Source organism: Papilio machaon, chromosome 28 (genome assembly GCF_912999745.1).
Source record: "Papilio machaon chromosome 28, ilPapMach1.1, whole genome shotgun sequence".
Taxonomy (NCBI): Eukaryota; Metazoa; Arthropoda; class Insecta; order Lepidoptera; family Papilionidae; genus Papilio; species Papilio machaon.
In genome coordinates, this window is record NC_060013.1 from 2,961,769 (window position 1) to 2,978,458 (window position 16,690).

General features: G+C 38.5%; 1 protein-coding gene across 1 annotated transcript; it reads right to left on the reverse strand.

Moving 5' to 3' along the window:
- Positions 1 to 6,784: 6,784 nt before the first annotated feature.
- LOC106712990 lies at positions 6,785 to 10,926 on the reverse strand. The gene is given in 5 exon segments (XM_045684871.1): positions 6,785 to 7,120; positions 8,551 to 8,810; positions 8,813 to 8,888; positions 8,890 to 9,353; positions 10,685 to 10,926. Coding segments are annotated over 5 exon segments (1,269 nt in total). The 5' UTR covers positions 10,818 to 10,926.
- Between the last annotated feature and the right edge of the window lie 5,764 nt (positions 10,927 to 16,690).

A 16,690-nucleotide genomic window follows, 5' to 3' on the forward strand; every position in this document is an offset into this window, starting at 1 on the left:
CCACTCTTGGATTATTTACCGACGCCTCTGCAATGCAAGTTGGTTCATGTCTCCAACAAAGAGTTAGTGATCACTGGGAGCCCCTAGCTTTCTTCAGTAAGAAATTGACCGCGAAGCAAACTCAATGGCCTGCGTATTACCGTGAACTTCTTGCAGTGTATGAGAGTGTTCAACATTTCCGGCATTTTTTGGAAGCTCATCATGTCACCATTTATACCGATCATAAGCCGCTGGTGTACGCTTTCAAACAGAAAAGAGAAAAGCTTCCGCCGATTCAACTGAATCAATTGTCCTTCATTTCACAATTCACGACAGATGTCGTTCATGTTAAAGGAGCCGAAAACATAGTGGCCGATACACTATCACGCATCGAGTCTATTTCATTCGATGATAGTTATCGTGCTCTAGCTAAAGAACAAGAATCGGACGAAGAGATCAAAAATGCCATCGATAATTCGTCGTTACGATTACAAAAATTTTCCATACCAAATTCCGATTTATTTCTTTTTTGCGACATGTCCACTGGCAAACCACGTCCCTTTGTTACGCCCTCTTTCCGTCGTGAGTATTTCAATAAGCTCCATAATCTTAGTCATCCAGGCGCGCAAATATCAGCACATTTAGTTGCTGACCGTTTCGTTTGGCCAGCTATGAGGAAAGACTGTAGGAAATGGGCCAAGGAGTGCATAGCATGCCAGCGCAGCAAAGTGTCCAGGCATACCTGGACACCAACAGGAGGATTTACAACTCCTACAAACCGTTTTCGTCATGTCCATGTGGACATAATTGGCCCCATGCCGAGCAACAAGGACTATAGATACTGCCTCACCGCAGTTGACAGATTTACTCGGTGGCCAGAGGCATGGCCAATGAAAAGCATTACTGCGGAGGAGGTTGCTGAAACATTTATGGCTGGATGGGTTGCTCGTTTTGGGGTTCCTGCAACTGTTACTACGGATCAGGGACGTCAGTTTGAATCGTCTCTATTCAACGCTTTGCTGAGACATTGCTCGGTAAGCCGAACCCGTACCACCAGCTACCACCCTTGTGCGAACGGAATGGTAGAAAGGTTTCACCGCCAGCTCAAAGCAGCCCTTATGTGTCATGGAGGTACGTGGTTTGGCGCGCTGCCCTTGGTTCTTCTTGGAATGAGAGCAGCACTAAAAGAAGATCTCGGGGTCTCCACAGCAGACCTCGTTTATGGAGAACCTCTTCGTCTGCCCGGCGAGTTCATTTCTCCTTCACCTAACACACACACTCCTTCAGTCACTGATTTTGCGTCAGAGCTGAGAAGTCACATGGCCAGCATAAATCCTGTTCCGGCGAAGCATCATTCAGAAAGACGACCATTCATTTTTAAAGATCTTGATAAGGCAACTCACGTTTTTTTGAGAGATGATGCAGTGAGGACATCATTGAAGCCACCATATACCGGTCCACATCCAGTTGTAAGCAGGGACGATAAGAATATTGTTATTACAATCGGAAACAAGAACACAAAAGTTAGTCTAGACCGAGTCAAACCGGCGTATGTTGAAGAGACTTTGACACCAGACTCTTTTTCCTCTTTTCAATGTCCTTCGGCTGTCAATTCTCCCTCAAAATTAATTACATGTATTCCACAATCTAGTTCACATACATCTCAACCATCACCGAAAAGCGACACTCACGATTATATATCACGTTCAGGTCGCAAGGTGCGTTTTAAATTGCCCATTAAGACATAACATCTATCATCTTCCCTCTTTGAATTAAAAAGTTATGTTATCTTTTTCTCTTTAAGCAACATTCTTTAAGTAGGGGTCATTTTACACCGTGGGGGGGTACTGTGGCGTTTCCCCACTGCGCAGGTTAACTGCGCATGTCCGATGATAGGCGGATAATATGTCATTCAGTTAGAACTCGACAGCTAGCTAGTAAGGTGATGCTATGTATATATATGTAAATAAAGCTTAAAAAAAAAATTCATCGTCGAGTTCCAGAGTATAGAGAGTCGCTCCCCTATCAAACAACATACCAGTTAAGCATTTGTTATGATCTCTTCGGGCGGGGCCCCGTTTTGAAGACCATGTCCCGTTAGGTATCTTAGTTGGCACAGGTCCTGATAATGTCTCTTCTCCAATAAGGTTGTCTGATGAGCAGTCCCATGTGTGGCCGAGCCACTTGTTCTTTGGAGCCGCGGGACGTCCCGGCTCATCTCCTACATCTTTAGCTACTTCTTCTCTGGATTGGGTTCGTCCTTGGTTTCTGTCTCCTTTATCGAGGATGGGGGCAGGACTTTCTCCCCACCTTCTGGGCCTTTCTGGACCGGCAAAGTGGTTAAGCCCAACTTCTGTAAAAAAACTATGTTGGGTGGATCCGGATACTGTAAGGGGGCAACCGACCAGGTGGGCACCTTGGCGCGCATGGCGTTTTTGTTTATTATCAAAGCAACCCCTGGGCTTGAAACATGACGGTAATGATGCTTCAGTGTTGTGCTTATCAAGTTAGACATAAAACCCGCGGGCACGATGTAAGTGTGGGCGTCGCCAGCGGTGTGTAACTGCCAATCCTCAGCAGACAAGTGCAGCATGTAAGGGACAGCTCTTGCGTAGTCCAAGTATAGCGCGGGCAAGTATGCGTGTGTATCCAGAGTGGTGGCTAGCCACGACATTGAAGCGTTACTGTTACAATCAACCAAAAGGTGGGGGCTCTCCAAGTCCGCACTAATCACACCCTCGGTGGCTGTGTAATTCCCGATTAGGTCTATTGAGAAGATGTTTCCCCACTGAAGAAAGGCTGGATACGGCATACACACGGACTGCCCCCAAAGTTGGCTGGTGGTGGCCATCCCATAATATGTCTCGATTTCGGCGGCAATACTAAAATTCCCGTTTACAACTTGGGTCATGTAAGCATCTGTATTGGTTGGAAGAACCATGCCTTGGGTGAGGTCAGACACCCAGGCGCGTATGGGGGTTTGCGAAACAGGGGCCTCATTTACGCCCAAGCCAGACCAGGCTTTACGCGAAACATCGCTCTTGACGAGATGATGTCTTTAAACACATTGTGCTAAGGAGAAAAAAGTAAGTGTAGAAAAGAACAAAATAATAATTGCAATGAAAATGTTTTTAATTAACACTAATCATACTAACACTTATTAGATACCTAGTTTACCATATCGGGTCAAATGACCTGAAATTTACGTTTCCTACTTTTATGTATGAAATATGGATGTTGGAAAGGAAATAAAGATATAATGAATATAAAATATGTATTATAATTACAGGGTGTCCGCCGGCAGATTTTATACTTAAAGAATGAAAATAAAATAAACCATGAGAACTATCAAAGTTATTTATTGATCATATTACAGAAGAATAACGCGGATTTTATTTTTTAAAGATAACTCCACTTAAATGACGTCCTTCTCGCTGCGCACACTCTTGCAATCTTTCCTTCATGTTGGTGAAAACTCGCTTGCAAAGTTCTGGACTGATAGCCGCAATCTCGCGTTCGATATTGGCTTGTAGGGCCTGTATTGTTGATGGCGAATCACTGTATACGCGAGATTTTAAATATCCCCACAAAAAAAAGTCGCAAGGACTGAGATCGGGAGATCTAGGGGGCCAGGGTATGTCACCAAATCGACTAATTAATTTTCCGGGAAAAAGCTCTTTCAACTTAGTCATTGTGACCCTAGCGGTGTATGCGGTAGCCCCATCCTGCTGAAAATGAGTCCTATTATTGTAACTGACATGTTGATGCAGCTCCGGTATAAAAAAGTTGTCCAACATCGCGCAGTAACGTTCAGCGTTGACAGTTTCACCTCGACCGAAAAAATAAGGCCCAATAATCCCATTACCAGAAATGGCGCACCAAACTGTAGTCTTTGGGCAGTGAAGGGGCCTTTCATGGATCTCTTTAGGATTGTATGCGCTCCAATATCGCATATTCTGCTTATTTACGTACCCACCAATATGAAAGTGCGCCTCATCGCTAAAAAAGATGTTACATAATCGAGTAGGAGTGGAAAATCGTTCCAGAATGACTTCAGCATAATTCTTCCTTTTAATGAAATCATCTTCTTTCAACTGCTGGGTAACTTGAAGCTTGTATGGATGGAATTTTAATTGTTTACGAATAATTTTATGAACTGAAGTCTTTTTCACACCCGTTGATGCTGCAATCTTCCGAATAGACTTACGCGGGTTCTGCAAAATTTCCCTTCTTACAAGTTCTGCGTTTTCAGGACTAGTAACAGACGTTGAAGGTCCAGCTCGAGGCTTATTTTGCACTGATCCAGTTTTTCGAAACTTCTTTACCCACGCCCAAATCAATTGGTTCGATGGGCCATCGTTTAATCGTCGGATATCGAAGTGAGAACAAAACTTACGTCTAGCCACATTGACGGAATTATTGTTTGCGAAATACGCCTCGACCGCAAAGGCGCAATGCGCTACTGTCCACTGACTCATGGCTACTAAACAACCCGCAACAATGCCGCGTCGAACGATACCCCTTTCCCTGCTCCACCGCCTTCCCACTCGGCGAAACCGAAATCCAAAGTATAAACTCTGCCGGCGGACACCCTGTATATGAAATAATATTTTTACAATTTCTATTTCAAACGCAAAAAATAAGAGTTGTTTTTATACATCACATTTTTTACACATAAGTGTTCCCGCAAACAATTTTTTACAATTGGAGCAAGTTTTATTAGTTTTATTCTCTTTGCAGTATCCTATTTGACACCTCTTACGTTTATTAGAATCTGTAACAGGGTTAGGCAACGATCGTTTAGTATTTGCTTTTTCTTTTGGTTATTCACGGACAACTCCAAAATCGTCGGCAAGTTCTACTGCTAGCTTGAGTAAAAAATCTTGTCTCGAGATATTATCTCCTGTCGTTTGCTTGTATAAAATCCAGGCATTTATACCAGCTTTCACAAGTTTCTAAAATATCAAGCTATCTAAAAGAATTTCCGTAAGGTCTACATCTGGATAACTAGTCAAAGCCGCACCAATTATAAGGTATTTACCTTCGTTGGGATTTGTGGAAAGCAGAGTCCGAGCGTTAAGAACTGCTTCAATCTGTACAATGACAGTATTTAATTCCTCATATGTCAAGCAAACATTGCCAACTACTCTCTTAAGGTGAAATATCACACTTTTCACTCCTGCTTCCCAAAGACCCCCGAACTCCAGCGAATAACTCTGCAGGACCGTTTATTTTACCTTATATTTAATTTTTCTTTCGATGCAAGCATCTACGCTATCGACTTCCATCTGGAGAGTTTGCTGACGTATTTGTTGAAGAAGATTCTGGTCGGTTGGTGATATTAAGTTCTGGGTCATTCGATAACATAGGAGAATCATCGTGATTTGACAACAATTCGTTAACATAAAAATTATCATCTTCCGTTAATGATGTAATTGTTTTTCTTTGTTTCATATGCTGCAACAAAAAGACGTATCTTCTTCAAATTGCCATTTTTTGAGGTGAGAAGTGTGACCACTTTTTGTGCGTTTCTTAACAACTTCCCATCTATAGCTTTCTCTAAGTTTGCATGTTTTCTTGCACTCTGATTCTGAAATAGAAAAAATCGAAGTGAAGAGATGTCTGTGTGCTAAGGTATGTTTATTTTTGTTTAGAAATGCTTCATAGCCAATATTCTGGATTTGATGTTGTACTGTACACATCGTGTAATGATCCATCTTCCTCGACTTGCTACTTATATAGTCTGCAAATATAGCATCATCATCGTATTGTCTTGCATCAGATGTAATCTCCCTCAGTAATTGTAAAGCTTCAACTTCAGGATCTCTCTATTTTTCGTGAAGTCCTTGTCGAAGGTAGCGTAGTCTGGGAAGTGATATTATCTTGAGAAGACTGAATATAAAAAGGAAATGCATGTGTTTTCGTAACTCGCGCCGCGCCTTATTGTTTTTAGTTTTATCGATGTTAATAAACATTTATATTTCGTTATAAAAGTAGTGTTTAATTCATAGGTTTACCTTAACCTGCCCTAACACACTACAGTAGGTAGTAGGTATCTAATATTAATACGCGAGGCAAAATCTTTGTACCCCTATTTACGAAAATATAACTTATTGAAATAATGTGTTTTGAATTAATTATGGTCGAATTTCGACCAATGGGCGACCAACTAGTCTATTATAAGAATTTGATGGGTACTTACACTAGGTGTGTGGCTGTTCAGAGTCGGTACCGGTGCATTCTTGTCATTAAGGAATAACGCCTTATAAGCAAACCATTTCGGCAATTGAACATCTTCCCGTCCAGTTCCACTCCTTTTAGATTCTTCAAATTTGCGTTTTTCTCGAAAATAATGGCTGGATAAATTCTTCAGTTTTCTCTCAATTTCTGATGATGCTATGTTGAACACAGAAGCAATATCCCTAATAGCATCATTTCTTTTGTTGCGATTCTTGAAATCCATATGCCTTGGGTCCCACAATAGTTCATTTTCTTGATATTTTTCTATTAATAAAAGTTCTGTGCACTATCATCCCAGTTAAATTCTGTCATTACGTTATTTAAGTATATGAAATTATGTTATTCACGAATACTACAACACTTCCACTCACAAAGCCGCGCATGCCGCAGGGGATTGCCGGCGTGCCCTTGAGCGCAGATTTCTTCTTCTATATAGAGGTTCTGCGTTCATGGTTCTATCTATGTAGCTATCTTGAACAATATTGTACGAGGCCGATCCGAAGTTAACTGGCCCATTCTGTGGCATTGCTTAATGTCAGCAGCAGAAAAATTCTCCAGCTTCATTTTAGTCACAATAGTATGAACCACTACTGAGACAGTATCTTCCGATGTGGTCGGGCACCCCATGAAGTAACAAAATTTTTCGTCGACTCTGTGACTCCAGATCTGCTTGAGAAGAGAGGAGTGCCACTTGTTCTTGAAGTGACTTCAGTGCCGACATAATGAATGAGCGGAATGTTGTAAACTCTGCTGACAAACTTGTGATGGTAAATGCAGGCACAGCACTTGCCTGAGTTGTACCACTTGACTCACATACCATTTCTATTTCTGGTTCAGTATTCTCACAGATTCTATTAAGTATTGGTGGTTCTGGTTTTTCCATTTTATTGACAGTTGTTAGCTGAAACAAGAATTGATATTGTAATGTTTTAATAGACATATACACTTAGCGGCACAATTAACCGCCGACCTTTATTTTTTACGATTTTGGTTAAAAAAAAATTGTGGCCTTACTTGTGAATGTTATTTTATAACGTAGGTATATTGAACTAAAATGAAAGATAATATTGTTTTTATCATATTCATTTATTCACTTATTATCTATATAATACATTTTATAAAAAAAAAACACAACAAAATATATAAAAAATAGTATACCACCGGCTGCGGAATCCCATTACTCAAACAACCAGTGGTGAGGGCTACAGAGACCGGAACCTCCTCACTATGCGCGCGGTTTCTAAAATAACTGCCTTTTGTATCAGGCTCTTAATCCAACTGTTTAGCGAGAGCTTCTTAAGATGTTGGTCTAAGTATTTTGGTAATTTTTCTTTTTCAGCTTTCACGAGATTCTCGTCATGTGGAATAGTGACATTTACACAAATATCTCGAAAAGTCTTTATTACATTTAATCACATTAAAACTGGTTTTCATTTATTTAACATCACTTTTTTTTAGAACAAGACTTTGTTATAAAATAAACATAAGGTTCGAAAACACTTTACTCTTAATACAATAATTGTTATACGTGAGACGCAAAATCTATTAAAAAAGATAAACACTGCGTTGAATTGCAATCAAAATAATCGAGTATGCATTACTCTTCAACGTCGTACCTAAAATACAACTAAACTTTGTTGCAGACAAAAATGTTTATTTTAGGCTGCCTGTCCATTGACGCGGAGAGAGGCAGCGGAGCTGAGCTAGCGAGTATTGCGGAGCGGAGTTACGGACTGTGTCTGTCCATTGACGCGGAGCTAGGCAGCGGTGCGGAGCCAGCGAGTATTGCGGAGCGGAGTAACGGACTGTGCGGAGCTAGGCCGAGTTCACCCAACGAGTCATTTGAGCGGAGGGCGGCGGGCGGTCAGTTCAGTCATACGCGAAATATTACGGAAAACAGACATGTTGTCGACGCAAAAGTTGAAATGTTACTACCTCACATTGCTCGAAGAAGAAATGTTAGACTCGGAAGAAACCGAATTACTTACAACATACTATATTAATAATTCTATAAGAAAACATAGATTTTGGTTAAGAAATCATATCAAGTATCGTTCAGTGCACGGTGAATATTATACTTTTTTCCGAACTGCTGATGAAGAAACTTTCGAAAATTCTTAGAGTTTCTCGATCTACTTTTCATAAGCTGCACTCTCTGGTTCAACCATATATTCAGAAACAGGACTCAAATTTCCGAAATTCCATCAGTAGCTGTGAAAGGTTAGCAGTGTGTTTAAAGTACTCATTTTAAAATCAAAGTAACTTTTATTAATTTTCTAAGTTAACACCATGAAAAATAATTCAAAAATTGAAATTAATATTGTTATCCACATATTGATCTGCAGTTTCCTCCGAACCTCTTAGCTCTACTACAGGCGTTCCAGTTCTTCCAGTGTTCTGAGTTTCTGGAACATCTGAAGCGGTAGCAGTAGATATATTGATATCATTTTGTGGAAATGTTGATGAGTGTTCAGTAGTAGCCTCAGTTTCTTCAACATGCGAAGAATTTGCAGTATTATTACTGATATTTATATTGCCTGATGTTGGTGTTGAGCTTGTAGAGTAACCATAATTATTCGGAGAATACCATTAAAACAATTTTTTTTTATTTGAAGTTGTAAATAATATGGCAACTTTTTTGTTGACGCAGCCAAATTTAAAAAAAAAAGAGTCTATTTCATCATACTTGTCCCTGGCTCCCATCATATTTTTAACTTCCGTACGTTCTTGTCTTAAAAGATCGCGGTTTTCTTGATTTTTTCTTAATATATCTAGGATCTCATCGTTCTTCCTTTTTTTCGATGTGGAAGGAATCGGACCAGATGCTGTCGAATCATCGGAAACATTGACAGAGGTAAGATTATTTGATGTTGATGGCAAGATACCGCTTGATTTTTGAGAATTATCATCAAAATTTGGCTGATTTGAATTCTCATTTGCCGAGTCTTCTAAGGATTCAAAATTTGATGCTCGATCTCTGTTACACATGTACGGTAGAAGAAATGACATGGCGTTTTGATATTTCCACTCCTTGCGTTGTCTTCTAGCCTGTCCACTCCTTGTTGCATTTTGACGTTTTAATGCATCTCGATGGTTATCTCTAAGTTGTTTCCATCGGTATTTGGCGGTTGTAACTGAAACAAGTAACAAACACATCACTGTAGTATTATATACACATAATTAAAAAGTGAAAACTGTTATTATTTTTTATTTAGGTACTTGTTTAGTTTTGAGTAATTGTTAAAAGTTTTTTTTTATTATTTTACAGATATTTAGCAACCGGCCAGTCATTTACGGGGATAGCAGAGAATTTCAGGATTGGATTAAAAAGTGTGTCAAGAATTATAGAAGAAGTTTGCGATGTTCTTTGGAACGTATTGCAACCTTATGTTATGCCAGAACCAACAGAAAACGACTGGAAAAAAATTGCAAAGGATTTTGATGACCTATGGCAATTCAAAAATTGCTTAGGTGCTCTTGATGGCAAGCATGTATATATCAAGTCTCCTTCTAAATCAGGGTCATCATTTTTCAATTATAAAAAGAGGTTTTCTGTGGTTTTGATGTGTTTAGCTGATGCCAGAAGAAAAATCATAATGGTTGATGTAGGATCTATGGGAAGGTTTTCAGATGCAGGAATTTTTGACGACAGCATTTTCGGAAAACGCCTAAAAGAGAGGAGCTTAAATTTACCTCAGCCCGTACCACTTTATCAGGACGGAGAGCCATTGCCATTTGTATTTATAGGAGACGAAGCTTTTCCATTAATGGAAAATTTTATGAGGCCTTACCCCCGTGATGGACTGAATTCAGAAAAAAGAGTATTTAATTACCGCTTGTCACGGGCACGTCGCATTGTTGAAGCAACTTTTGGGGTACTGGCACGAAAGTGGTACGTGTATCATAAAGATTTCGAATGCAAAATCGAAACAGTTGATAAAATAATAAAAGCAACATGTGTGTTGCACAATTATTTAATTGATCGACAACCTGATTACCTAAACAGTAACGAAAATAACAAGGAGCAGATATTAATCTCAATGGATAACAGAATAGAAACACACTATAGAAACAAAGGTTATCAAGTTCGAGAAATGTATTGTTCTTACTTCAATAATCAGGGGAAAGTTCCATGGCAAGATACTCGCATTTCGTCACGAATTTCAATCAACAATTATAAAAAAAACTAAAGTTCTATTAAGTAAAGTGAAATACAGCTAATATTATGAAAGTATCGATATGTTGCAAATCAGGATTGCGTGTGGGCTTTGTTTGTGTTGACGATGTATCTGTGTGTGCGTTAAGGCAGCAACGCATAGCGCATACCGTAAGAAAAAAATCTTGAAATACTTAACAACAATACTCATACACGTACAAGACTTCAACACAAATAATGTTCACGCGCGCTCACGAATTGCAAGAAGTGTAAGCTATGATATTTATTTTAATAAAAATATATAATTACCGTCTTTTATGTTTACTTCATTAATGATGAGATTCCATGCCGCATCCTTTGTTTCGTTACATTTATAAAATTCTGAACTCGTGTCCCACAGGCAAGGAAACTTTTTTACGCTTTCGATGAGTCTTTCATCCATTTTTCAAAATTCTTCGTTACAACAAAGCGCACGTACGTACTGGACAAACTTCAGCGGCATACTATCCCAATATCCCATACCCCCGCCCCCGAGACCGGGCCGTTTCCCCGCCGCGCCGCGCCGGCTCACTCGGCTGCCCCGCTCCGCCGCCCCGCTCCGCCGCCTCGCACCGCTACCTCGCACCGCTACCACGCACCGCTTCCGAAAATGTATGAATTTTTAAACTAGCTCGCAAATCCCTTTCCACTAAAGCGGAGCGGAGATTTCATGCAATCCTATTGGTTAATATTTCTTCGTTTCTCCGCTCCGCTGCCCCTCTCCGCGTCAATGGACAGGCAGCCTTAATGTTGGAGTTTAAAGACAACAAAAAATATTAAAAAAAAAAAAAAGTTTATGGTTCATTTGAAAAAGCGGACGAATAGGATTTTTTTTTTTGTCATTGCGTAGACAATAAATGTTTCATTGTTGGTTTTCGTAAAAGAACTAATACTAAGGGCTAAGAATTATTGATTCTTTCGCTCAACTTAATTTTATCAAAGTGGTGTGTCACATGGCGTCGATTGATAAATAAGGTAAGGGTGTTGTTATGATTGACTTTGATAACTTTATAAGGGCCTTTTCAAACTGGCGAGAGAGCTTTTCTCATCCTAAGGTGATTTTTAACGTATACATAGTCGCCCACTTTATACTTAGGTGGAGTTTTGCATCGTGAATCATAGTAATTTTTAGATGTCTCTTTGGATTTTAAGATATTTTCAAACGCTTTTTGACGGGTGTTAGTAAACTTATGCTGTAACTTCCTCAAATAGTCTGTATATGTCGTATTTGACATAGTTTCGTATACTGAATTTGGTATAAAAGATTTTGAACCAAATAAAAGTTCAAAGGGATGAATTTGCTAGTTGAATGGACGGTGTTGTTGTAGGTAAGTATGGCACCTTGAGTCTGTGGATGGTAAGGAGAGGACCAGAGTTGTTTAATCTTTAGGATATTGCGTGTGGTTTTGAAAAGGTCAGATGTGAAGTTAGTGCCCTGATCAGTGAGTATAAAGGATGTCCCATAAGTAGACAAAACTGAGTGTTCATATCGGCCGAGAAAGAGGTTTTCAAAAAATAAAATTACTCTTGCCATGATAATCACCGGGAACAAATCTGTTAAAAATGCCGTGTTAAAAAGTTTTTTTTTAACTTATTTTTTGGTTATAGAAAATTCATAATTTAACATTGTTGCAAAATAATTAGTTTATATCTTTTGTAAATTAAATAATAATTAATTAAAAAGTAATATTATACTGTCAATGTCTTTCCATATACCTAACAAAAACTTCCATAGCCTGTTTCATAACCGCCAGCCATGCAGCTTGCAATTGTAGCTCTACATCCCTCTGTCTCACTCTTTCTCGTATCTCTAACTCTCACTTTCAATTCTTCATTCTTTAATCTTTCCTTTTCTGTCTCCTCATATACTCTATCACGCTCTCTAGCATACTCCCTAGATTGCATATCTCCTTTAATTAACATTTTAATTGCTTCGTTGCTATTTTTAAACTTTTTTTGTGGTGGAGGCTTCCACTCCTCTTCCACAGGAGCATTTGGAGGTGATATAGGATGGGCCTCAGTAGGTGCTGGTGGTGACAACAAAGATGGAGGTGCAATAGTGGGTTCCTTGCTGGTACCAGGTGTAATCTAAAATATATTACAATATTTATTAAATATACAACTAGTTGGTCCAGATATACTATTTCTAAATACATACATATATTTTCAGCTAATATATATAAATATATATATTAGCTGAAAAACCCGGCTTCGCCCGGGAGTTGATATGACATGACGTGGTAGAGTCGAAATAAAAAAATAAACTATGACGTAAAAAGTAAAAAAAAAGTTCATTGAAAACGTTTTCTCATTATTTACAATACTTGTTTATAAACAAAATTTTTCATTTTATTGTCCGGAGTAAATATACATAAATTTTTCGGATTTCCTACTCTTGAGTAAGCTACATATAGCTGACCGTGAGAGAAGCAGGATTCTTTGAGGTTAATGCCACAATATTTTAAAGTTTGTCCTTGCGCTTTGTTAATTGTAAAACTAAAGGCTAATTTTATTGGAAACTGCAGTCTTTTAAATTGAAATGGCAATTCCGAAGAGATCAGAGGTATTCTAGGTATAAATACTGTCTGTCCTTTGGTCTTTCCAGAAATAAGTTCAGCTTCAATTATATTATTCGATAGCTGTTTTACGATCATTCTAGTTCCATTACATAATTTTGGGCAGTTGAGATTTCTGAGTAGTATGATTGGAGTTCCAATTTTCAGACGAAGGAAGTGTAATGGCATTCCTGGTACTTGTAAAGAGTTTAGAAATTCAGTGGGGAAGTTGACACTTTCTTCAATGGATACCATCGTGTCGATCGATTTATATATTTTCTCTTCACCAGGCATTTTCTTTAGAATATTAAAATTGATATCGTCAACAATATTATTTTTAGTGGCCAAAATTGCTCTTTGAAATAACCACTCTGCATTAGTATAGTTCTGAATAATATTTGGATAAATTTTGTCGATTAGTTCGTCTTCAGTAGTGGCTATATTACAGAAATCACTATTAAGTTCAATGAGGCCGGTCGTTTGGTCAGTAGGATATGTACCTTCGCCGATTTGTAAAAGTATTTTAGCAAATTGTGCTCTTGTTTCATCTCTTGATAATTCAACTCTCATGTTTTTTGTTAATTGCAGTATTTGTACTTGTGGCCAGAGATGTGATTTTTTCAAGCATGCATTGATCTCGTCTGCTGATGTTGACTTGGGAATAACTGGAAGTATTTGTCGAAAATCTCCTGAGAGTATTAGTAGAGCTCCTCCCATTATTTCAGAGTTTTTTCGCAATTCTTGTAATGTTCTATCCATGGCTTCTATAAATTTTTTATGGGCCATGGTGCATTCATCCCAGATGATAATTTTAGCTTGTTTTAAAATTTGACCACGTCCAGATTTTCCTGAAATTTTACATACCGGGAATTGTTGTTCGGCTATATTCAATGGTAGTTGTAAGGCAGAATGGGCAGTTCGTCCTGCTTCCATAAGTGTGGCTGCAATGTCAGATGATGCTAGTGCCGGTGCGATGAGATTTTTAGCACGTATTTCCGCCAGTATTAGATTTATGAGAAACGTTTTACCAGTGCCTCCTGGTGCGTCCAAGTAAATAATTCCACCAATATTGTTATTTATCCGGCTCATTATAACGAACATTAACGAACATTATAACGAGCCTAAAAATTTGGTTAATTGTTTTAAAACGTTATTCGTGAATTCGGTACCTTGATCGGAATGAAATCTTTTAAGTACCCCAAAATGTTGGCAAAAGTGAAGTAGTTCTTTGGCTACTGTGACGGATTCTTTATCGGGAATAGGGTATGCTTGCACAAATCGAGTCAAGTCATCTTGGAGAGTTAAGATATATTTATTGTTGTCACTGATATCGGAGTAAGAGACAAGATCTATGGAAACTCGTTCGAAAGGTTCAGTGGATTGTGATGTAATGACCATAGGTGCTTGGAAGTTTTTCCTTTGGATTTTGTTTCGTTGGCAAATGACGCATGATTCCACATAAATTTTTATGTCGTTGGTCATACCTTTCCAGAAGTATTCGTCGCGAATTTTTCTGGTAGTTTCAACAATACCACGATGACCTGAGAGGGGTTCGTCATGGTACATTTTCAGTATATTAGGAATTCCTTCAGGTTTAGGGTATATGATTTTGTTTTGACAAATTGTAATTTCATAATTATATGTTTCCGCAAGGTATGCAGTTATACGTAGTTGTTCATTACCCACTAGTTTACAGGTAGCGTCATTTTTTAGATCGGGGATATAGAGATTTTGGGTTTTATTCTGTTGAAGACACGACATTAAGCCTTTGAAATAACTTTCGGAGTCCCATGGGTCAAAATGGTTCGGTCTGGTGAGGCAAAAGAAAAGGTTTTGATTTTCATTTGAGATTACAAGGTCGACGTAGTATAGTGATTTAATTTTTTGTAAGAAAGGTTCTACCTGAGAACAGAAACGTATAGCTTCGTTGAATATATTATTCTGATCGGAATCTAGACATGAAGTTGGAATAAATATATTTTTATGATTTGTATCTAAAATATTGTCGGGAGATATTTTTAGTCTTGGAGTATCGAAGGATTGGTCTCTAGAAATATAATGTTCGTAATTCATTTGTAGATAATCAATAGAGTTAGTTTGATTTGAGTCATCTGAAGTTGAGTCAATGATGTTGGAATTAAATATTGGTGGTCGTGATAGTGCGTTAGCATTTGTTTATTTTTCCTGCTTTATATACGATTTCGTAATCGTATTCTTCTATTTTTAATCTCCATCGTACGAGTCGACTACCTGGATCTTTTATAGAGAATAACCATGTTAAAGGTTTATGATCAGTGACGATTTTGAACTTTCTTCCGAAGAGATAGGGTCGAAAGTGTTTTACGGCCCATACAATCGCTAGGAGTTCTCGTTCAACTGTGGAATAGTTCGATTCCGCTTTGTTTAAGGTGCGGGAAGCGTACGCTATTGGCAAATCCTTGCCAACTTCTCCCTGAGATAGTATAGATAGTTTTACATGTGTCGAACGCTCTTTGTTGAGATTCACCCCATGTGAATGGAATATCCTTTTTTAGAAGGCTTGTCATAGGCTTGGTAATTTGGCTGAAATTTGCTATAAAGCGACACTTTGGTTTTTCACCACCACCTGTGCGCATTTGTCCTTCCTTGCCTATGAATAGATAAATTTGCTTTGGCTGCAAGCTTCATTCTCTTCCAGGCCAACTTTACTTCACCATCAGTCCTGGTTTTACCAGTGAGTTCGCTTATTCTATTTAAACATGTAAGGGTTTGTAATTATAACTTATAATTTAGTACCTACTTGTTATGTGTTTAACAACAAAGCACTTACTTTGTGGCTACGTTTTTCCATTCTCGGAGTTTTTGCTGGTTAATATTAGTCTTCGTGGACTTATTTTCTAAAATAACGCACGATTGTGCGACTAATTGACGCAGTATTTCCTATAATATTAAAAATAACTTGTTATGCGACACAAATTCTTCCGGATCAAAGAAAGATTTTAAACGTAGTAGTAAATGAAGTAGTAGGTAATTAATTATTTATACCTTCTCCTCAGAAGTCCAATTTGCAGATCGTTTTGCATATCGTAGTGGACTTTATTAAATTAAAGTTCTTCTTGATCGGAGATATTAACGCCTTTATTGCTCCCAAACGATTGGACCATTTTGATAAGTAACAATAGATATTTATACTAGTTCGCCGCGGCTCCAGCAAACGTAACCCTGTACCGCACCGTTCTTTAGCGGGCTCAAGTTAAAACAACGCTGCGTCTTTCGGTCGGTTGACAAAGGATTTACAAAGAAACCCGCCCTTTAACGGCTCGCTGTGGCGGCACAAGATAAACATTGAACCGACGCTAATTCCTTGAACTGTTAAATGTGTTGCGATGCGAGTTCAATTACGGCACGTGTAACATGCGTTGGTAACTACGTCGCCAACAATTAGTTTAATAAAACACAATACAAGTACAAAATAGAAAGTACAAAGATCGCGCGAGGCGGGAAATTTCGAAAGAATTCCGTTTGACGTGCTATAATCTATTCCATTTTATATACATACCCGAGAAAAGATAGCCAGATGTTACAACTTTCGCAGAAACGGAACGTTTATTATCGAATGACATTTAGTGAGCGAATGATTATCTGTCATAACTGATTGACCGTGGTTCAAATTTCTAGTTTATGAAGTTCTGGTTTGGTCTACGTTTTGTAATACGGGTTCATTTAGACCATGGTTTTAGAG